Source organism: Melitaea cinxia, chromosome 18 (genome assembly GCF_905220565.1).
Source record: "Melitaea cinxia chromosome 18, ilMelCinx1.1, whole genome shotgun sequence".
Taxonomy (NCBI): domain Eukaryota; kingdom Metazoa; phylum Arthropoda; class Insecta; order Lepidoptera; family Nymphalidae; genus Melitaea; species Melitaea cinxia.
Window position 1 is genome coordinate 9,895,988 of NC_059411.1, and position 23,896 is coordinate 9,919,883.

The 23,896-nt window shown below is 30.7% G+C and overlaps 1 protein-coding gene across 1 annotated transcript in view; it reads left to right on the top strand.

Moving 5' to 3' along the window:
* Positions 1-533: 533 nt before the first annotated feature.
* Positions 534-23,896, top strand: part of LOC123662253 (protein pellino) — a 56,151-nt gene continuing 32,788 nt past the window's right edge. Inside the window, exons 1-2 of the mRNA XM_045597120.1 lie at positions 534-924; positions 14,901-15,005. Of these exons, the coding sequence (XP_045453076.1) occupies positions 911-924; positions 14,901-15,005 (119 nt within the window). The 5' untranslated portion in view covers positions 534-910. The remainder of the gene's footprint in view (positions 925-14,900; positions 15,006-23,896) is intronic.

A 23,896-nucleotide genomic window follows, 5' to 3' on the forward strand; every position in this document is an offset into this window, starting at 1 on the left:
TAAAATGTAAAATAAATGGCTGGCAAGGGGCTAGTACAATATTACATAACAGTTCTATAAACTTTTACATTATAACATCAAAACCATGTCATTCTGAAAAAAAAGTTACTAAAACTAAAAGTATTATAATTTTTTTATCGATTTACTCGTGCGATTTGTTCTTAAAAAAGAACAGTAAAAAATCATTGATGTAGTTTATAATTTATACTTAATAAAATGAAGCTGGTCCGAAGTGTAGTTATTTGCGATTTAGTGATACCACACCATTTTTTTTTAATTTTTGAACACTATTGCTGTTGAGTCAGATTATAGTTAAGATTGCCTGAAATGTGAATCCTGATAATTAAAAAAAAAAAATTAAAATTATTCCTAAAAATGATGCCGATATCAACAGTGGTTTGGTTGCACGCATACTCTTTGTTGTACGCTTCCACATTCACATTCACACAGCCACACTATGAATGTATTATTTTTATTTCTTATGTTGGTCAAATTGAAAGCCGCTAACTTAACAGCACTGGAAATGTATTATGCGAAGTTAGCGTCAATGTATTCTTCAACACAACTGCATTTTAGTTTGTGTTTACGGGTATAAGATTTCTAACATATTAAAAGAGTGTTGAACTTGCTTAATAATAATTATTACACGATTCATAGTAAAGTAGATGTGACTTAAACAAATACGAACCTCTAATATTATAATTCATGTCCTTAACAGTGAAGTGCGTGTTTTACAGGGTCGGTGGAATAATGAAGAGTTGTGTATTTATCGCCTTGTAGCGATGTGTGAATTGATTAAGTCGAATTGATGGTGTTTTTACATAATTCATGGTGTTTCCGATATTGCTAGTGTCGTTAGTAAAACAAAATTCGAAACATAGGGTCCACAAACGAGCAGACGGATTCTATCATGGTCGTAAAACGGTAAGTCGTTACAACGTGGTCTTCAATAAAAAAACAATATGTTTGCATGTTTACTAATTTTATTTCTTTGCTCTTGCTCATAAAAGTTTATTTAATTTCAAAATACGTCTTTCCTATCAGATTAAAACAACTTTATTCTTTAAATATTCGCCTTGTATTTTGACCGCACAGGAATTTGGCTGGAACTTAGAGGCTAGTAAAACATTTAATAATTTCGACCCGTTATTGTTTACAATCTATTTCAAATTAAATGTAATAATTTGTTATTATCTTCTTTGTTCTGTCAGTTCGTGTTAACTTCTTTAACAATAATTGTCAAATGTTTGGACAGATATGATTTTGTTTATGTTGTGTAGATTATCGATTTTGTGATAACCTAATTGAATTTTGTAACTTGGACATAATTAGTTCATAAAAATATTCTTTTCGGATATTATTTCATTGCTGAGTCAATTTCACAAAAGCTATGATATGAATTATATTAGTTGAAAAAAAAAAACAATATTAAGATTTATTCATTTTCGAACAAAAAATCATTTTCCTTAATTTTAACATGCATTTTTCATCATCTTTGTTAACTTCTTTATATCTAATGCCTTTGTATCTAAAGTTACAATATTTATATAGCTATAATCCACAATATATAGATATTTTTGACCAATGTAAGAACAACTCTATTTTTTTACTTTGTAAATATTTCATTATCAATCAAGGAAACAAAATGATGTATGGTTATGTTTTGTTATTTTTTATTCTTTACTGAAGTATGTTCTCAATAGTACCTATTAATTGAACAATTATAATTAACTCAGATAAGAAAATTAATGTAAATGTCTTTACTTGTTATTGTTATCTGTTTATAATAATATAAAAAAATAGGAATGATCATTCATTGTTTACATGTTAATATACATAGTAAACAGGTTTGGGGAAATACTGATTTATTTGTCAAATGTTTTTTTTAATGTTTTATTATAGTTGGAAATTCCATAACTTATAAAATAGTTATTTAAAAAAATATAAAATATTGCTTTTATTTATTTTTTAATAATTTAATTTATTTCAGTTATTTTTTGTAGTAGTTTCCTTTTTTACCTTGGGTGCATGAGTAAATTGATAGCTTCTTTCAGCAGAAAAATATTTAAGGGATGTTAGATTTGTGAAACAACAATATTTAAATTTCTAGTTAAGTTAATAATCTTATACTATTAAACGAGCAATTCTTGTATATATATATATATAATCTGAATCTCGGAAACGGCTCCAACGATTTCCATAAAATTTAGTATATAGGAGGTTTCGGGGGAGATAAATCCATCTAACTAGGATTCATTTTTAGAAAATGACGTTTTATCCCTGTTTTTAGGGAGTGAAAAAATAGCTACAATATCGTTAGAATACGAAGGTAAATTTCGCAACTGTCATTAAAGTTCTAATAGCTCGGTGGGAAATCGGCCAGTCGGGATCAATCGAGGAGATCATGGTTCAAATCCCAATGTCCCTGATCAATTATTTTTTTCCTTTTTTTTAATTGCACTCGTTATTTTAAAAAAAAATATTATTCATATTTTATAAATATGTAATTCGAATTTAAATATGAATTCCAAAAAACACGATTTACTAAAAATACCGAGCTAGGCTCGGTCACCCAGGTACTATTTATTTGTATGAAATAGATACATAGTCACATACTTACGTCAATACATGTATGTACTTGGTATACTATTTATAATTTGGTAAAATGGTTCATATTAAAGTGTGAGTAGGATATGCTCTATCTTAATTTTTTTGTAAATTGACACGAGTGAAAATTAAATTAGTACAGTTAGATTTAATTATATTAGGCCGCTGGACCGTCGATCTATGTAAGATTGCTAGTGTGGGCTGGATAAGGATTGTGGAAAACTGGTATGTTTGGAGCCAATTTTAGGAGGCCTATGTCCAGCACTGAACTGCAATAGGCTAAACTGAAATACCTTGAAGCACAATTTTTAGATTTATCTGTAATTTTAAAAAATTGCCTACAATAAACGAGTTTTCATTCAGCTGTGAAGAAATTTGGTCATCATATCAAATCAAAATACATAGGCTAAATTGTCGTTATAACTGTAAAATATGCATCAGTGGCAACTGTCACAGCATTCTAAGTTTGCTTTGTAGGCTTGATTTAGAGATACGGCTTACGATTTTAAGGGTAAGGATGATCCAATATTTTTATTATTCTGATTTCTGAACCCATTAACGTTAAAAGCCTAACAACCAAATTAAAAAGTGTTCAAGCGGTCCCAGCATTGCCACATGTTAGAAATTGAGTTAAACAACAGGTGTCAAAGGAAATATTATATTATAAAACTTAATAAGGGTTCGTAAAAAAAGATTTATTTGGTTATTTCGGTATATTAACACCCACACACATATTACACAGTATATAACAATTAAAGACGTACAAAATTTTGATAAAATTATTGTTACTTATAAAAAAGAATGACATTAACATTTTTTTATTTTCTGCTACTACTTCTACTACACACTAACTATACCATATCGTGGTTTACAGTGTAATTATGTCGACAGTAGTATTATATGTGTTACCTTTAGTAAAAATAAAATACTGATTTAATAAACCTTTCCATTAAAATTTATTTTAATAATGTGTTTATTTACAGTTTAATTAAGAAAAACATTATGTGAATTTTTCATTATTTAGAATATTAATCTATAATATTTGTAAGATTTTAAAAATTTTTCTTATTCATATTACTACATTTTGTAGAGACCTCTCTGTCAGCAACTACCAGCAATTCTTTTCGAGCGAGCGCGATCGGCCGATTTCCCCTGAGCTACTACATCTTTACCAGCAATTCTTGTATATATTATAATCTGAATATCGGAAATGGCTCCAACGATTTTCATGAAATTTAGAATGCAGAGAATGCAGGGCGCAATAAATCAATCAAGCTAGGATTCATTATTAAAAAAAATGTCTTTTTATAGGTGTTTTAAGGCAGTGAAAAACTGCTATAATATCATAAGAATACGATGATAAATTTCGCCAATATCTGTAAGGCTATAATAGCTCAGGTGGGAAATTGGACGTTCCAAAACCAGAAGACCCTGGTTCGAGTCTCGATGTCTCCAATTCGATAATTTTCTCCCCTTTTTTTCAAGTAAGAAACTTGATAGAAACTTTTGTGAGAAAAAATATTTTTGGGAACCATTTATTAACGCATCTTATTCATATCTAAGTATATTTAAAAAAAAACTACATTTTTTTATTATTATACCGGTAAGATCGTAAAATATTATTCATATTTCATCAGTATGTAATTCGTACTTAAATATAATTTCCAAGAATTAATAATATAAATAAATTTTCCAAAAAAAAAAAACTGAGCAAATTTTGGTCATCCAGGTACTGTTATTGAATCTTACATTGAAACTACAGTTGATGTTCAAAATAATATAACAGTCATTTTATATATTTACCAATGACCTAAATTTTAAAATAACTATTTCTCCCAGAGAATGATCCGAAATATTAGAAATATTAATTAGTTCCAAGCATATTAATGACTTGTTTACAGTAAGGTTCGTTAATAAACAACATTGTTAGCACTTAACGTGAGTGTACTATTTCTGGGTTACAGAAGTTCTATATTTAATTTAACCTTTACCATGAACAAAGGGCGTTGACGTTTGAGCAACCCTCTGGCTCTCTTTCATTTAACTTTCATAAGCGTTGGGATCCCCAACGTCTACAAAGCCAGTTCGCGAACTTTAGTAAACAAAAACTGAAGGTAAGTGAAATGATGTTCAAATCCAACGTATAATAAAAAAAAAACACTTTTCCATGCTTTATTTTTGTAATGGTTTGCGTTTCCACTGTAATCATAACGTCTATTAGGATTGGTTATTACATTTTTACGTATTAAGTAAATATCCGTTAAATTTGGTAATTTACATTAATATTATTTCGTAAGTAGTGGACTAATGGTATATTTTAGATACATAGGGATTATTAGCCAATGAACAATTACCTTTATTTTCTACTAGCTGCTAGATCACACCCCAAGTATGCTTTCAAAAAAATATTCAATGTACAGTTTTGACTTTCCTACCATTTTATTATAACTTATGCTATACTAAATGCTGATAAATTTACTAAAATAAAACTGCAATCAACATACGTTTTTGAAACGTATATACTGGGGTTACACCACTCGGCGTATTTTTGAATTGCTAGAAATTTTTCGGAATATGTTTCGATTTTATATACGTACTAGCTGTGCTCGCGACTTCGTCCGCGTGGAATTTAACAATAAAGTTATTGTGCAGTTCCCAGAGTTTAAATTTCTAAAATATAAGTAACCTAAGTTACTCCTTATTACATCAGCTATCTGCCAGTGAAAGTCCCGTCAAAATCGGTCCAGCCGTTTCAGAGATTAGCCAGAACAAACAGACATTAGCAGATAGCTGATGTAATAAGGAGTAACTTAGGCTACTTTTATTTTAGAAATTTGTTTATTTTGTAACTCTGGGAACTGAACAATATTTTTTTTTAATTCCCCGCGGACGAGGTCGCGGCCACAGCTCGTTTATATATAATGTACGAAGTGAAATTGTGATATAACCAACAAAATTTTACATTATAAGTTCTTTAACTTTATGTTAAACACATACGAACGCCTTTTAGTTATTGCTGCAACGTCATAATGCATTTAAAACACGTAAATACACGTAAAGGATAAAATAATGTGTGCTGTATTTAATTACTTCCCATACATTGTACACGAAAAGAAAAATTATTACTATTGTTTGACTAAGCAGATAATCACGACGGTTTTAAATATTATGACATACAGGGATACTACGGGCTTTTATAGAGGTTCGTGTTTTATGAGTAATCGTAAAACCCATGCGACTGTCTCGTCGAGATAATAAAAGGTGATTCAATATTAAACTGAAAAAAAAAATCTTATTTATGGCCGGTTTTAACTAATGTGGGTCACGTATATGTATGTATTAACGAATTGCGATGTCCGTAGATATATTTTTAACTTTCAACTGTTTGTTTAAAATAACTTTTATCTTTTCTTATTTTAGAATTTTAAATACGTCTTTTACTTTCGTATGCACTTGTATATGGAACGGCGTTTCTAAGCGAATTACTGTTAAAAAACTAAATATAAATCTTAGACGAATTTTGGCACAGTATATTAATAATATAAAAAAAATATATTTGAATCGAGCTCTTATTATCTATTAAAATCTTTATGGAAGTAAATGAAAAACTCGAGTAAATGCGACACCGGTTTTCGGGAAAGGAATGAGTGAGAAAGGGAAGTTATATTTTAAACCGTGTAGTATTATTTTATAATATTATTTAATGATCAAATTGAAAACGCTTATGAAATACAAACTTACACTATTAATTGAAACTACTTATGAGGTTTCCCTAATTTTAAATTTCTTAATTTTTATAGCGTCTTTATTAATGTATGCATACATTATAATGCATACGATAAAGACGCGATGTGATTAAGAAAGACAATATGTGATACAGTAAAGCTATTAATAAGCCTATAACGCTTACAACAGGCGAGACAGTCGGTAGGACATAAAGGCAGCGAAGTCATAATTTTAAAAATAAAATAACTTTGTCTAGATCCTAAGTGCCACTTTAGCGATAGATAAACAGACGTTCCTCCCTTTCCGTGTTATTCTGCACCTGCCTTTCCCGTGACACCACCTGCGCAGCAGATGTTCCGTCGACCGTACTGCTAAGCTATTATCCCTTTATTCGAGTCGGAACAAAGACATTCAGAGTTTTGTAAAGCGACGAAAGTACTTGTACATATAATTTTTAGAATTTACTGCCTCTTTAAAATTGATTTACTAATATAATTTTTAGAATTTACTACCTATACTAAAAATTAATTTACTAAATTTTAAAGAGTTAATGTTAAATTAGTAGAAAAAAAATTGAAATATTTATTTAAGAAATATGTAGAAAAAAACTGCTTTTTAAGTTTACAGATTTTTTTTAACTTCTCAACAACTGTACAAAACGCTTGACAGTAAGAAGTTGAAATAAATTATTCAAAATGATGAGCCGCCAAGTGTTCGAGCACGTGCTGCTATAACCCGACACAATGTAATGCCCAGTTTACGGAACGATTTGAGTAAAATCTTTGCGACATTTAACTTGGTAGATTAATCGAGTGGTCAACCCTGCGATGCAACGTACACGCACCGAATTACGAGTGACGGCAGTTTCAGGTTCGTTGAACTCTTTGGTTAACCTCATTGTGTTTAGAAAGAAATCCCTTATTTAGGTTACACAGTCATAATTTCTAAGTATATAATATAATAACCGGTAAACGGATAAAGTATATGTATTTTTATAATGGGAAAATTAATAACAGTCATTTACTAATTCTCCAAGGACTCAATATCAATATAACGACACAAATAAACTTAACAGTGTAAACATAAGGTAAATATTTAATCAAAATCGTGGTTTTGGGACTGGGGCATGGGGTTTTCGGATTTGAATAAAAAATAAAGGTAAGGTAAGGTAATAATTGAAAACAATAACAACCAAATGAGCCGAGTAGTAGATATCAACTAATTTGAAAAGTATCAAAAAAACGCGGGTATTTATTATAGATTAAAAATCATATTTACTGTGTTACCCTCTTTGTATGCCATGTATTAAGGACAAGGCTTCATATGCAATAGCGGTCGCGTGCAAAGGATGTGTTATATTAGATTCATACGAAATTACTTGTTCGTTGCAATGTATTCGTCATTGCACATGTAGAGCGTTAGATTATATAGATAAATGAAATTTTAAATATACATAAAATGTGTTTTCAATAGAAAAATATTAAAGAAAAAGGGCGGTTGTTTAAGAATGATTCCGTAAGTGTTTTTCCTACATTTTTTATGGTCTATGTCAATTAAGTATTCTCAGATTTTTTACTTAATAATAGTGTATATATATAACTGTTCGATTTAGATAAGGTATTATTTTGTTATCAGGTATTGTTTGGTTAAACACATGAGTTCACGTTATTTTTGGCGTAAACTTGTGGAGGCCTATGTCCAGCAGTGGACTGTATAGGCTGTAATGATGATTATTTTGTTATCATTTTAGTTTAGGTCAGTTTTAAATTTACTTTTTTAGTTTTTTTTTATTATTATTATTATAATGGCAGTCGTTCTCAACAACAATCTTATTAGTAATCCTAATTATGCCTATAGAAGCATAAAGTTAATGACGAGAGATTATTAACGTTTCTCGATAAGTTTAAAAGCAATAGTCGCTTCACATCAGATTCGCACTCATTCGGCGTTAATTTCCGGTATTCGAATAAAAAATTGGCTGTTCGAATAGTCATCGCCTCTTATCCGTTGTTGGCGCGTTTAACTAGCTTTTAAAAGGAGTAGATGATATTTCTTTTTGAATTATGATTAAAAATATATATTTTACAGAAGATTTAGTCGTTAGATTCATTAAGAAGTAAGTTAGATTTTTTCTAATAAAGAGGGTACGTAAAAGGTCATAAGAAGTCAACATGATATATTTTATTGTTAAAAATAATTCTGCGAATATGTGAACCCGTCTCGGTATTTTCATATGAAGCGTAAGTGTGGCTATGAGATAAGTTTATTTATAGCTTTAATTAAATAACACCAGTACCGGTACACAATCAATCTTAATAGCCGCAACGGATTTGATCGATTTAGCAGTTTCTAAATGGAGCAGAAATGAAAGTCCGTATTTAATGGAGGAGTTATAATAGCGTTGTAAAAAATATACCTAACGTTAAAACAAATAATATTGTTTATTCAGTACCTATGTATTATTTTGTATATATAAATAGAACAAAATTATAATTATATAATTGTTAAACATAATAATATTTGTAAAACCTATAATTACGTTTCATGATTTAATTATAAAAATGACAGCTCTTCAATATATAATTGTATTCCGTAATATATAGTTTTTGGGGGTAGTATTTTCAAATCCTCTTCTTATTGAGTGTATTGGTTCAAGCTTAGCGTGTACGTATGTTTAACATATTCACATGTTCGTTTTTTTCTTAGATTGCCTACCTTATGAAGAGACCCAATTCACCCATGAAATAAATATCATGATTATTAAAGCTTACCTTTGGGAGTATTTATTTAGTTAGTCGGTAAATCTAATATTGTTAAACGAGCAATTCTTGTATATAAACTGAATCTCTGAAATGGCTCCAACGATTTTCATGAAATTTAGTATGCAAGATATTTGAGACGCGATAAATCCATATTAGCTAGAATTCGTTTTTAGAAAATGTCGTTTTATCCCTATTTTTAGGCAAGGAAAAAATAGCTACAATATCTATAGAATACGAAGGTAAATTTCGTGATAGTCAATAAAGTTGTAATAGCTCAGGTGGGAAATAGGCTGGTCGGGGTCGACCGAAAAGACCACGGTTCAAATCCCACGTCTCCAGATCGATTATTTTTTCTTTTCCTTTCCTTTTTTTCTAATTGCACTCGTGATTTTTTATTTAAATAACCAGTTCATATTTTTTATTATTATGTCTGTAAAATCGGAAAATATTGTTCATATTTTGTCAATATGTAATGCGTATTTAAATATGATTTTCAAAAAACACGATTTACTAAAAATACCGAGCTAAGTTGGGTCATCCAGGTACTATTTTATAATTGAAACTAAAGTCTACCGACTTCTTTATTTTATTAAACACGATAAACAAATACAAACAATTAGTTCGATTTTGTTATCTTAATTGATGGAACATTAAATTGGTTTTAATAAATAACTAATGCTTAATGATGTTTGGAATTTTTATATAAATTTAATGTAATAATGTGTTTTTAATTATGTTGTATAATTTAATAGGTTTTTTTCTAAAATGGATTTTTCCGCAACCGCAACTATAATGTCCTTGGGCATCAATAGCTATCTAACATCAGTATATACTGTCCGTATTGTCCACTCGTTTACTCTCCTTATTATAAAAAAGTACGTCACTAAATTCGATTTCAAACATAAATATGCCACTGCGACGTAAAGGCTTGTACGTAAGGCTTCTATCCTATTCTATTTTTATTATACGTTTTATTTATTCATTATCTGCCTAAATACTCATTTTTTAATGCTAATATTTTTTTTTAAACTACATATCCTCAAAAATTCATTAAAACATTACACACACTACCATGTGTTTGACACACACACGCATATACACTATTTTGTTAATCTTTGTTGTCTTTGACAATAGAACCTTAATAATGTTCAAACTTATAATTTAAATTAATTATTGTCGAATTTCGACCACTAGGCTACCACTAGTTGTTATTAAGTTACGTAAATAAATCAATGAGCTTAAACTTCAGACGGGTTCGTGAACTTATCGCTTTTATTTAACCTGGATTTTAGAAATCCTAACCAATGGTTTGAAGCAAAGCGATTTAGATGGAAAGTGAGACCAGACCGACCGTCCAAGATCGTGACTGTGCGAGAGGAGAAAGTAAGAACAGGGGTTTAAGGTTATGCAACCGTTCATTGTTCGTCTTATATTTTTAACGTATTTATTAGTTCTTTACGTCACACTAATGTTTCATTCAATTTATAAGATACTCTTATTGCCTTGGCGTTCTACGTAAGTCGTACGAAATGATAAGCATTGTAATGTAAATTTTATCGACAATTTATTTGTGATCATTTTTAGCTTTATTACAGAGTATTGTATTTAAAGTGTCTTTAGGTTAAAAATTAATAAGATATCTAGAGTACAATGGACTTTATCAGTAATTGACAACGAAGCTTATATATATATATATATATATATATATATATATATATATATATATATAATAATAATAATAATAATATTTATTTAGATGAAGATTACATTATGAGAAAAATAAGTTATAAGTAATTTTTACACAAAGTTTTTTTACACAAAGTTTGACAACACGATTAGCGAAGGACTGGTGCTCAAAAAAGGTATAAAATACCTGTACTATAAGTCACCAGGTCCCCCCCCCCAAAGTTAAGAATACAGGATCATGTGTTCAACTTGTCCAAATGGAGGAATATCTTAAATTGTTATCTATAAACTGGACAATCTTCTTTGTATAGAGATTTAAGTTCAAAATAAATGCGTTGACTTTTGGAAAAAAGATAAAAATATGAGTTTATGATTTAAATGCTATTTATGTATCACATATTAAGAGAAGAACTTACCAAAGTTTCGTATCATAATTATAATTTATTAGGTTTTAATCATTGATCGGTCATTATCAACACTTTTACTTATACGTGACTTACCGCGATTGTTATTTTGAAAAACAGTTATAAATGTTTTAATTCTTGTTTTTCAAATAATAATAGCAAACTCGGTTCACATACCTCAAATTGAAATCATTTCATTGTGTGAGATTATGAGATGAGATTTTAAATTGAATTATGATGGACCGAAAGTAATCGAATTCTTTGAATGTTGTTAACATAAACAAAAATATCCCAATTACCAATGTTGACGTCGAAATTATTGTGCATCGAATAAAATTTTAATCGTATAATATGGTGGACCAAACAACCATTTTTTTTAAACATTAAACGACTGATGAGTCAAAGGAATTCCGCCGTGTAGGTGTGATGATACGTAAACTTCCGTTGTTCCCATAAAAGTTGGTAGGCTTTACGACAAACCGGATGTATGGTGTAGTATCGTCATGTGCTTAGTTTGATGATTGTACTATAAAAAGCGTCCTTATGACACGCTGATTCACACTTTTGAGTATACTTGGAAATATTACGTTGTAATAGTTTCTGGAAATCACTGTAGTACGTTTGAGATCAGATAGTTCATTCATGGATCGCATTATTTATTTAAAACTAGCGGACAGACTTCGTTCTGTCAAAAGTTAAGAGTATTTTTTTTAATTTTTTTTTTTTTATTAAAACCTTCCGTGGGCCTTAAGGAACATACAAAAAAAATTTTTAGCCGAATTGGTTGAGCCATTCTAGAGTTATGGCGCTTAACAACATCCATTTATATATATATATATATATATATATATATATATATATATATATATATATATATATATATATAGATGTACATGTTATATAGATGTATATCGACATTGATATATGAACGCGCAATTTATTCAACAGACAGTAAGCAATTTTGTTTATTCACTACAACTAGTGTTTTCCTTTACTTACAATTCGGTTATTACACCCGGAACATAGGTCTTGACTAGATTCCGTGATCTTTGTCTTAATATCTAGTAATCTAAATTAAATCGTAGCAGTAGACAAAGGCGAGACTAAAAGCGTAGCAATTAAGTCCAGACATGTAAATGCAGAAAATTGCTGTAGTCACGGCATACCTTGATCATAGGTTGCGTCATAGCTATTGTATAAACTATTAGATTAATTCGTATTACTATACTGAGGTCATTTTAACAATTCCAAAATAAATATATTAAAAAATGTCTTCGAAAATAAGGATTGGATCAGTACCTCGCTAGTAGATGTATTGTTTTTATTCCCTTCACATATTATGTCGTTAAAGTGATTCACTTTTCAAGTTAAAACTATTTGGAACGTCCCTGTAAAGGGCAACATCTCAAATGTACGAGAGCAATGAATATGAGTCGTAGCATCGTCGAGTTTTGACCCTCTGCCAAGATTCATGGCCGCTTGAATTACGCTTTTTATCCGACGCCGAGCTCGTTCTTAATCGAATTTCCAAGCTCTTACATTCTTTTGTTCTTTACAATAATAAAACATGCTAGCAAAGAGTAACATGGCCTAAGTTATTTGTGTCAATCTTCGCTTAAACGATGAGTAGATAAGTGGTAGTGTATGTATTTAGAGCCCAAGTGACCCAGTTAGGTATTGTGGACTGAGTGCATTCATAGACATACCGATAGCTTATCGTCTGCGATCGATAAACCGCTGAAAGTACGGCTATAAGTCGGTTTACCGCTCGACGACAAATTGCATTTGCGTATATTATAAGTTTTCTTGCAAGTGTTAATAGGTGTAAATTTAAATCCAATTTGTAAAGAGGGTGAACACACGACAGTAAATCATAGCGTAAAAGTTTATATGATTATACTAGCTGACCTGGCGAACTTCGTATCACCTTATTTTTTTCTGAAATATAATAATAACATAATATATCAAAATAAAATATAGCCTATCTTTTAAGTTGGATCGAACTGCACATGGTGTGCGAATTTTATTATAATCGGTTAAGTGGTTTAGGAGTCCATTGAGGACAAACATTGTGACACGAGATTTATATATATTAAGATTAATATTAGGAAATCGTTAATAGGAATAATCACGAATGACAAATTACATACTAATGTTAAGAATACTAAATCCACATGTGTAAATTTTAGCTTAATAGAACTTAAAAGTCACGATTATTGATCATTATATAGCCATGATAACTGGTTTTACAAATGATATCACAGTATGAGTGCGCAGTTTTAAACATAACATGTAAATTGTAATAATGTTTTGTACGGGCCATGACTGAAAGTATAGGAAGTAACATAAGACATCGTTAAGTAAAATTTATTATCTATATAAAGTCATTATAAAGCACCATAAAATAAAGCATTAAAAGTAGTGAAGTATAAATAATAATTATATCTAAGTAATGAACACAATGCCTGGTATGTGTAAAACTATCAAAATACCCAATGGACAAATTTTACAATAACATTAATAACGAAAGTTGACAACTTGGTCTCCAACATTTACCGTTTCCGAATAATACCGATTTTTTCCTATTAATAATATCATACTATTGTAATACTGAACTTCATATGTTTTATGATAAGTGTTTTTTTAAGTTACTATCTAACCAAACAATAACAACATTTTTGTCAGCAAAGCCTTTACATAAGCTACGCTACGGTGCATCTTCCGCGACCGGTTTCCCCGGCTAGTCATAATTTACCCCACTAATCTTGATACTTGACCCACAGCTGTCTTAAACCAGTTTTATGAAGATCATAGTTTGTCCGATCAAAATTTCTTTACAGCGGATGTCGGCATCGTGATAGTTGTGGGCGGTAAAAATTACCTTATCACTAATACGAGAACCTTTTACAGTGTACAATTTTAAGTTATTTAAATTCTTTTTTTGTTTGAATGAGTTTTGTTGCTTTTGTTTTGTGTCTATCGGATTTCTTAATTACTGTCTATTTTTTTTAATGCTTATTTTGGAACAGCTTTCTAATCTGTAAAAGTTGAGCTTTACATTTGCTGACATTTATTGTTATAATATACTTACTAGCTGACCCGGCAGACGTTGTCTTGCCGCTAATCGCTATTAAAAAATAGGGTTTGGTGGTAAACATCTCATTTTGAATGGTGAAAATTTAGGGTTGTATATATTTTTCAATGCCAAATCATAATAAACTAAAAATATAAAATTTTGTCAAAAATTAAAAAAAATATATATGGGGTGGCTGAGCCTTATCATTTAAGGGTATAAAAAATAGATATTGGCCAATTCTCAGATTTACCCAAAACGCACTCAAAATTTCATTAAAATCGGTCCAGCTCCAGCCGTTTCGGAGGAGTTTAGCAACAAACGCCGTGACACGAGAATTTTATATATTTGATTAGATGTTTTTAAACTGAGCCAAAAAGTAATAGTATTTTAAAACTTTTTTAATATGTAGGTTTACTTTACGTGGAATTAAATATGTTTATACAGAACTGAATACTTACTACAATAATAATACCGTAAAATTAGTTTATTTTCACGTTACCAGCTCGGATTTAAACTCTCAATCATCTATTGTTTAATCTACTGGGCCACTTTAATTTATTCTTATGGTTAGATATTTGAGCAGAAGTAATTTTTTTAAATATTGATGAAGTATTAAATAGTGATAATATTTTGTTGCAGTGCTGCGGACAGTGCGGATTCACCAATACTGGAGGAAGCCGGTGAGAGCGGCTCTGAACAAAAGCCGAAACCTCTCGTTAAATATGGCGAACTAGTTATTCTCGGGTGAGTAGAGCATAATATTATCCTGTTCGCTGTTTTTATTTAATTTGTATCCGTATGTATACATTTATAATTAGGTTTGTTATTTAAAAAAAACGACTAGAATTATGTCGATAAATAATAAATTGAGAACACATCATCAATTTATGGTAAGAAACATCAGGTTTTTTTGTGTATATCCCTCGTTCTTTATCACGGAAAATTCCAGATTCTATGGAAATATTATTTTTTGAAGATTTTGATCCAAATTTTATAGCACGATAAATATCTTTATTACTTGGGGTTACTCCCTATAATAAAAACTCACCGAGTTCAATTTATTACGTTGTTTATTTATTTTTTAATCAGTGCTTGTTATTTACATTGTAAAGATAAAAATATTTTTTGGAATTTTTGTATATTTGTATGTAATAATCGATGTGGCTAAATGGATACTTGTAGTTTATACACTCAGTCAAAACGTAGACTTATAAAACGTAGCTACGTTTCATATGAGTTGAAAATCAAATATCACAATAAAAATGTAGCCAAAACCGCGGGTGTTGGTGTATGTATAATTTTAGAATAATGTTTCGAAACATATCTGTAGAAATCTAATTAAACGTCGGACAGTGATTTAGGAGTATACTTGTTGCGAGGAACAAATGAACAGACAAACAAGTACTGAAACAATTTTTTTAAAACAATAAGACTCATTAATTTCAGTTATGTTCGTTTTACTTAAATATATTGTATGCTACGTACATTCGTCGATTATTTATTATAATCGTATGTATAACCTATGATTTATTACTGGTAAGTAACAACCTAACGCGTCTACTGGAGCTTTATATAGGTTCAGACAGTACACATATGATACAAAAAATTTATAATTATAAAATAATATCAAATATATTATACCAAAACTATCTGTAAATATTTAGTTCTTAAGTTGTGAATTGTAAATATATAAAAAAATTTGTATAAATAAAAATATCAAATTCTAGATATTATACTATTTTCAATTCGTTCTTTCTAGCATTATTTTGAGATCATACGAATAGATATGCGTAGTTAAAATGCTAATCACAACGTTTTAAATTTTTCATCGATATCGATCTTAGTGTTTTCAATCTCATGTCAGCGGTCGCTACCAAGGTTGCTAGCAGTTCGCATTCGCGTTAGTATTCAAACACGATGTTGTGTTTACGTTAACGTCACGTTTAGTACATATATGGTTTGGAAACAGTTAAGGAAGGACGAGATCGGAGAATTGTTTACAGTTCGCAGTACGTCCGTCCGACTTGACCTCGATTCGTTTTGACATATTATTTATGCGCGCATTAAACCCTGGTGCAATCACCTATTGATTGTAAAAAATACAAAAGTAAAAGAACATTCATTATACTTTTATATAAGGTCATCTATACATAAAATAATAATTAATATGTACTGTCTAAATGGATATAAATATACCTAAAATTATTAATAAGGTGAGACATTCTTGACTTGAATTTTGAATGATGTCAGTGTTGATTTGACATTTGTAAATTATTTTATAAAATTTTTGTTAATATAAGTATAATATAAATGGAAATAAATGTACAGATATTTTTAAGATTGTATAAATTAAGTTTTGGTTCTTATGGTTTCAGTTTATATAAATTTTGTTATAAGAAATAATATAATAAAGTCAATCGATCAATTCAAAAGATCGTAATATTTATTTCGCGTGACTTCGAGGTGTAAAATAATTTTAAAAGTAACGGTTTTAGAAATAGTTCTCAATATTTTTTATCACAATACCGTTATGTTTATGACGAAAATGTTTAGAGACGTCACCAGTCCGTATACATCATATAAACTGTTAAACGTTATCTATGTACTTAATACTACATAGATTAGTTTATTTAATCGAAATCACGTCGCTTATGTCAGTCGTAGTGAACCGATTTTTAACCAACATCCAGAAAAGGAGGAGTTCTCCATTCGACTATATTTTATTTTATGTATGTAACCTTAGAACTTTTTACTAGGTTACTGTGATTCATCATCATCATTTCAGCCTATACAGTCCACTGCTGGACATAGGCCTCCAAAAGTTGACGCCAAAAATGGCGTGAACTCATGTGTTTTGCCCATAGTCACCACGCTGGGCAGGCGGGTTGGTGACCGCAGGACTGGTTTTGTTGCAGCGAAGACGCTGCTGCCCTTCTTTGACCTGTGTATTTCAAAGACAGCAGTTGGATGGTTATCCCGCCATCGGTCGGCTTTGTAAGTTCCAAGGTGGTAGTGGAACTGTGTAATCCCTTAGTCGCCTCTTGCGACACCCACGGGAAGAGAGGGGGTGGCTATATTCTTTACTACCGTAGCCAAACAGCGTTGTGATTCCATTTGAATTTAATTGTGACATGACAAATACTTTTCAAGTTATATGTAATAATGCGTATTTACTTGTTATAATGAAACAGCCTTTTTCGGATTTTATTGCGGCTTATTAAGTTTTTTAGATGCTCGACGTTTCGCATACTTTACAACAACCATGGTTAAGGGAGGACTTAATAAACCGCGATATAATCTAAAAAAGTTATTTCATTACAATGAGTGAAATTCGCGTAAACATTAGAAAACAATAGGTATTTTTAACCGACTTCCAAAAAAGGAGGAGGTTCTCAATTCGACTGTATTTTTTTTTATGTATGTTACTTCAGAACTTTTGACTGGGTGGAGCGATTTCGACAAATTTTCTTGTAATCGAAAGGTGGTGTGTGTCATTTGGTCTCAATTAAATTTATTTGAGATCTAAAAATAACTTTTCGAGTTATATCTAACAATGCGTTTTTACTTGACGCTTTTTTCGTCGATTTACGTTGTATTATACCGCAAAACTTTCTACTGGATGTACCGATTTTGATAATTCTTTTTTTGTTGGAAAGGGGATATCCATAGTTTAGTACCATGATAAGGAAACTAGGATCTGATGATGGAATACCAGAAAAATCGAGGGAAACTCTCGAAAATCCGCAATAACTTTTTACTGGGTGTACCGATTTTGATAATTTTTAATTTAATCAAAAGCTGATGTTTATCATGTGGTCACATATAAATTTTATCGAGATCTGATAACTACTTTTTGAGTAACTCGTCGATGTAATTGAAGTCAGTTTTTTTTCGTTTGCGAGCAAACAATTATTGTACGTTTTCGTCGATCTACGTCAAATTAAACCGCATAACTTTTCAATGGGTGTACTTACTGATTTTGATGAATCTTTCTTTAATCAAAAGCTGATGCTTGTCATGTGGTTATATTTAAGATTGATCGAGATCTGATGACTACTTCTTGAGTAATCTTTGATAACGCGTATTTACTTGATTATTTTTTCGTCTACCTACGTTGTATTACTTGTCGATGTAGCTGAAGGGGTCTATTTCGTTTGCAAGCAAACACAAACGCAAACTGGTTGCTCCAAATTGTGAGCAGGGTATTTCCTGCTGTACCTAATTTCCATATATTGTGATACATGACAAAAAGTAAAAAAAAAGAAAAACAATAAAATTATTACAAATAGAGAAAGATGTACAAATAAGGCAGCCTAATCGCTAGAAGAGTAATCTCTTCAAGGCAACCTAACCGAAAATAATATAGGATAGGTAAAATAACAGTGCAGTACGAGATCAGCAACCATAAATAATAATTAAACCACGAGTAAGAAAGAGTATGTAAGTCATATGAAAACAGCTTTATGTAAATTTTTGTAGTCTGTATTTTACCATCCTTTTAAGTTATCGTCCTATCAAAGAGAGTCCTCGAAGAAGCAACGGCTTCTTTCATATTGAAGCATGAAAATGTTGTAATTTCACTGAATTGCTTCAAATTCTTCTGAAATACCCCTTATCTTGCATTTATATCTTCCTCCTCAAGTGCTCCCAAAGAGGTGAATTGTTTTTTTTTAAATATTTTAAATTATTAATGCTCCATTTATTTTGCATAATTAAACACATTTTTTTTTACTAGAGCCAGTTGATTTTTTTTTTTATTCATAATTTTAACGTGAATAGTAACATATATTTTTTAATTAACGGTAGAGTAAACTAATTGATTTTGAAATTTCTGAAATATCCTTCGTGACTATTTTAACTCGAAAATGATTTACAATGAAAGGCAATTGTGTAATTAACTACACAACCCTCACGAAACCAAGTTAAATTTAGAATTGTCATTAATTAGAGATAGTAAAAATATTATAATTATTATTTTGAACTTCAAACTGTAATACGTATATTAAAATTCTTTAATTTATTTTGCTCTTATCAGCCTTATTAAAATAATCTTAGGAAACCTGAAATAACGTAAACTTTACCCGTATCTACTTCGGTATTACCCAATATAAAATAAATTTATTTTACTGCTGCTGTTATTATTATTTTATTAATGAAATGATAAATAATCATAACTTATTTAAGATGAAAGAATTATCAATTATAATTATAAATATAATTAAAGAATTTTAGTAAATTATATAATATCAACGCGGATCACATAATTTTCTTCATAATAAATATTTTCAGCCTACGATAAGAACTTTCTTATTTATTGTCTACTAACCGTAGGGTACAGACCCTACGATTTCACCCGAGTAAAGTTGACACAGAAATATCCTATAGCCTTCCTCGGTAAATGAGCTAACACAAAAAAAAAAAAAAAAAAAAACAATTTTTCAATTGAATTTTGAAATTAGTGCGTTTAAACAAATTTTTCAGCATTATGATATTAAAATAGATGTTAAGAATAATATTACGTTAATTTATGTATAACATCTAAATTATCAATTATATAATTGATAATATTTTCTGAATTTAAAACGGAAATAGAATGTTAATTGTATAATTTTTTAAACGCGCTTAAAATACGTTATTGTTTTCGTGAGATGGAAAAAAGTATAAAATAGAAACAAAGCGCTATCATTAGTTATGTAATATGTAACACTAAAAGTACTCGCTGGCTAAAGAGGAAGTACAATGCTCCCGTTTCGTTCACCTAATATAAATACATTATCTAAAACTGGGGCAGTAAGATTTCTTACTCGTATACTAAAACTATTAACAATAACAAATGTTTTGATACATTATGAAATAATTTTAACACGCGGTTCACGCGACTCTATCCGTCTCCTTTCATTTACCGGTTTATTATTTATACATGTATCATCCCGTATTTTGTGCTGTGTGGCTACGGGTGCTGTGTGGCTACGGCACTAAATAATTTAGCCACCCCCTCTCTTCCCGTGGGTGTCGTAAGAGGCGACTAAGGGATAACAAGGTTCCACAACCACCTTGGAACTTAAGAAGCCGACCGATGGCGGGATAACCATCCAACTGCTGGCTTTGAAATACTTAGGCCGAAGACGGGCAGCAGCGTCTTCGGTGCGACAAAGCCAGTACTGCGGTCACCAACCCGCCTGGCCAGCGTGGTAACTATGGGCAAAACACATGAATGAGTTCACGTTATTTTTGGTGTGAACTTGTGGAGGCCTACGTCCAGCAGTGGACTGTATAGGCTGTAATGATGATCCCGTATTACATGCTCTTCCGGGTTTTAAATTACTTTCCTATTAAATATCATCATAATAAGCAGAACTGATTGTAATTAATATTTTATGTTAGTAGCTTTATAATAATATAATAGCACGTAATTATGTATTTGTTGTGAGAGACGAGAGAGTTAGTGTTTGACTGTTAGGAGCCTTTATTATCATGTTGAACTCGTCGACCAACATGTGTTCTAAAGTTAACAATCCGTAAGCAAAACTGATTGATTTACTCAATAAAGAAACCGGTTTTAACTCTCCAAGTATTGAGAAAAAATTTATGTGCAATAAGTTTAATGTGATTGTAACTAATTGTTTTATTAAGTACTTAGTAAATCAGATCGTAGCAGTAATTTTATTTCCCAAGTTCCGGTCTGCGCTATGTTAACCGTTCGTATACATACTGATTTTTGATATAACTTATTATCCTTACTTATACTTATTGTATTCGTGAGCATTCAACTATTTTACAGCAAACTGGATATTGGTTTGTAATGTTAAGAAAAAATTAAGTTAAAATTTATGAAGTATTTTACTAATACACGTTTTATATTATTTTATAGATCGATGTTTCCTATGCATAAAATCTAATCTAAATTAAGTTTTTTTTTTAGTAAAATGGTTTTGTGTTATTAAAACTATCTAACTATATTAAATAATACTGTTTTCAAGCAGTATTGTGTTCCTGTTGGTGAGTAAGGTGACCAGAGCTCCTGGGGGATTGGGGATTGGGTCGGCAACGCGCTTGCAATACTTCTGGTGTTGCAGGCGTCTATAAGCTACGGTAATCTCTTACCATCAGGTGAGCCGTACGCTTGTTTGCCGAACTAGTGATATATATAAAAAAAAAAAATAAGCTATAGTACTACGCCACACAATATATTTTTCAATTAAAAATATTGATATACCTTATTACTAAGTTCCGATTCTATGCATAGGTGCCATCGATAGATGTTGCTATAACTCTAAGCTAAGGACACTACGTTTGGACATAATTTTCTACTCAATTTTCAGAAAAGTGTATAACAAAGCTTATTATAGTATTTTATAAGGTAATTTCCTTACAATTAATGAAGTAATGAATTTAACTTCTCCGCGATGATGAACGTAATATCAATTTTCATTTAATTAAAGTTATTTGCATTTATCACAGTCTGATTTTTTTAACAAACGAGTACTGAGTATGCCTTTCGCACATTTCTGATATTGGCAGAGTGAGATGGGTCATTGTTAGGGGTGTGGCCAACGCCTATGTTCTTGTTTTGAATTTGTTAAGACCCGTTCATATTGAATATTTCAAAAATTTACTGCAGACAAATTTAAATTATTTTTACATATAAATAATTTTATAAATGAATAACAATAAAATAATGTTGGATATAATATAAATATATTATTCACAAGAACTTGTAAATAAAATAGAATTCTTGGATTCTTAAAAACTGTTGTCATCAATTCCTTCCGATGAACTTTCTGCAGACTGCAGATAAATTACTTCTACATAATTGTCGACTTCGTACATTTTTCGTTCGATTTCGGTTATCACACAATTGTCACATGACGACCATTTTTGCTATATGTACTCTTTAGCTACTCCTTATAACAAAAGAGTTCAAACTTCATCAATCTTATAACTTTTTGTTATTTGCTCCCACGTAGCCTTTCACTTGAGCCCAAACAAGCTCAATAGGGTTGAGCCCACAGTGGTAGGGAAGCAAACTATGAAGCAACGGTTTGTGGACTTGAGAACCTCCTCCTTTTTTGGAAGTCAGTTAAAAAATGCCATGTAATATTATACGTCTGTAACGTAGCTTATTATGGCACATTTCCTTTTCCTCCGGGCTTTGTTCTCTTATTTAATTCGCGTGCGTGACTACAACGTATTTTCCTCCAAAGATTTGTACCCTGATTAGAGTTTACTCTCTCTCGTTATATGGCTGAAATAATATCTCGTAATATCGTTTTATAACGTGAAATCTGTATTAAATTTGTTAAATCTTTGGTATTACTATGTTATTATTATTTTTATAAATAAATTTGAGAAAAATAATGGTGCATATATTTTAAACAGAAAGGAAACGGTTTCCGTGGAACGTAATTATCTTAAGCATTGTCTCTCCTATTTAAAAATTAAATTTTTATATTAGTCTATTATAGAGCAGTTAAAAAGTGTTTTTAAGGAAGGTTGTACTTTATACAACATCGCGATATGTATGGCTCAAAGAATTCGCAGAACAAGAGCAACCTACAAACGTATAATATGTCTACTAAATCATATCTTTATCAAGATATGAAAAATAAGTCTCGCTTAATCTTTCCATTACAACGAAACTGATTAATTATTAATTTGGAAAAGGGTCGTTGGCTCTTTTATATAATAAAGTATAAAGGAAGCTATGTTCGTTACGGAAGATATGCAAAGGAGTCAATGACATTTCATAACAATGCTACTTAAAATGATGATCGTAAGATAGTAAACTTTTCCTCATTGCATCTTTAAAAGATAACAACAAATAATTGGTTTTTGTTTTGTCACATACTAATAAAGCGAAGTGCTTTATTTATTAGTTTGTGTGGCAAAAGTAACGTGTGTTTGAGTAGTTGTGTTTTGACAAACTGTTATTTGTGGCCTGTATTTTTTTCATTGTAGGTCTTCCTAATAAACGTCGGAAAGTGTCCGTCGGCCTCGGTTGTGATCCTAGACACCTGATAGACATTGTTACTAATGGTAGGAAAATTTTATGCAAAATCCTGTGATTTTGATGTGATCGCTTTGCCCAGCAGTGGAACAGTAGTACATTTAAGCTTTATTTTGCACTAACCAGACTTGTGAATTTCTATTTAACCTCTGAAATTATAAAGTAATTTAGCGTTAAGTTCCGATAAACCGCAGCATATCCGAACAAAATTACTTAAAAGCAATGTAACCGTGACGGTAATATTGTGGTAAAAGCGTGAAATTGATTCTTCGTGGACTAGATTGATGAATCCTTTGCTTTTAATGATAACAGTATTGTCACCGCAGACGAAATATACACTGAAATACTGTAATAAAGGCTAGGTATACTATAAAATAAAAAATAAATTATGAGAGTTATTTGAACTGCAGTAAAAGTAAATGTCCAATCACTTCAGCCTATCGCAGTCCACTGCTGGACATAGGCTTCCATAAGTTCGCGCCAAAAATGGCGTGAACTCATGTGTGTTTCCTATAGTTACCACGCTGGGCAGGCGGGTTGGTGACCGCTGGGCTGGATTTGTCGCACCGAAGACACTGCTGCCCGTCATCAACCTGTGTATTTCAAAGCCAGCAGTTTGATGGTTATC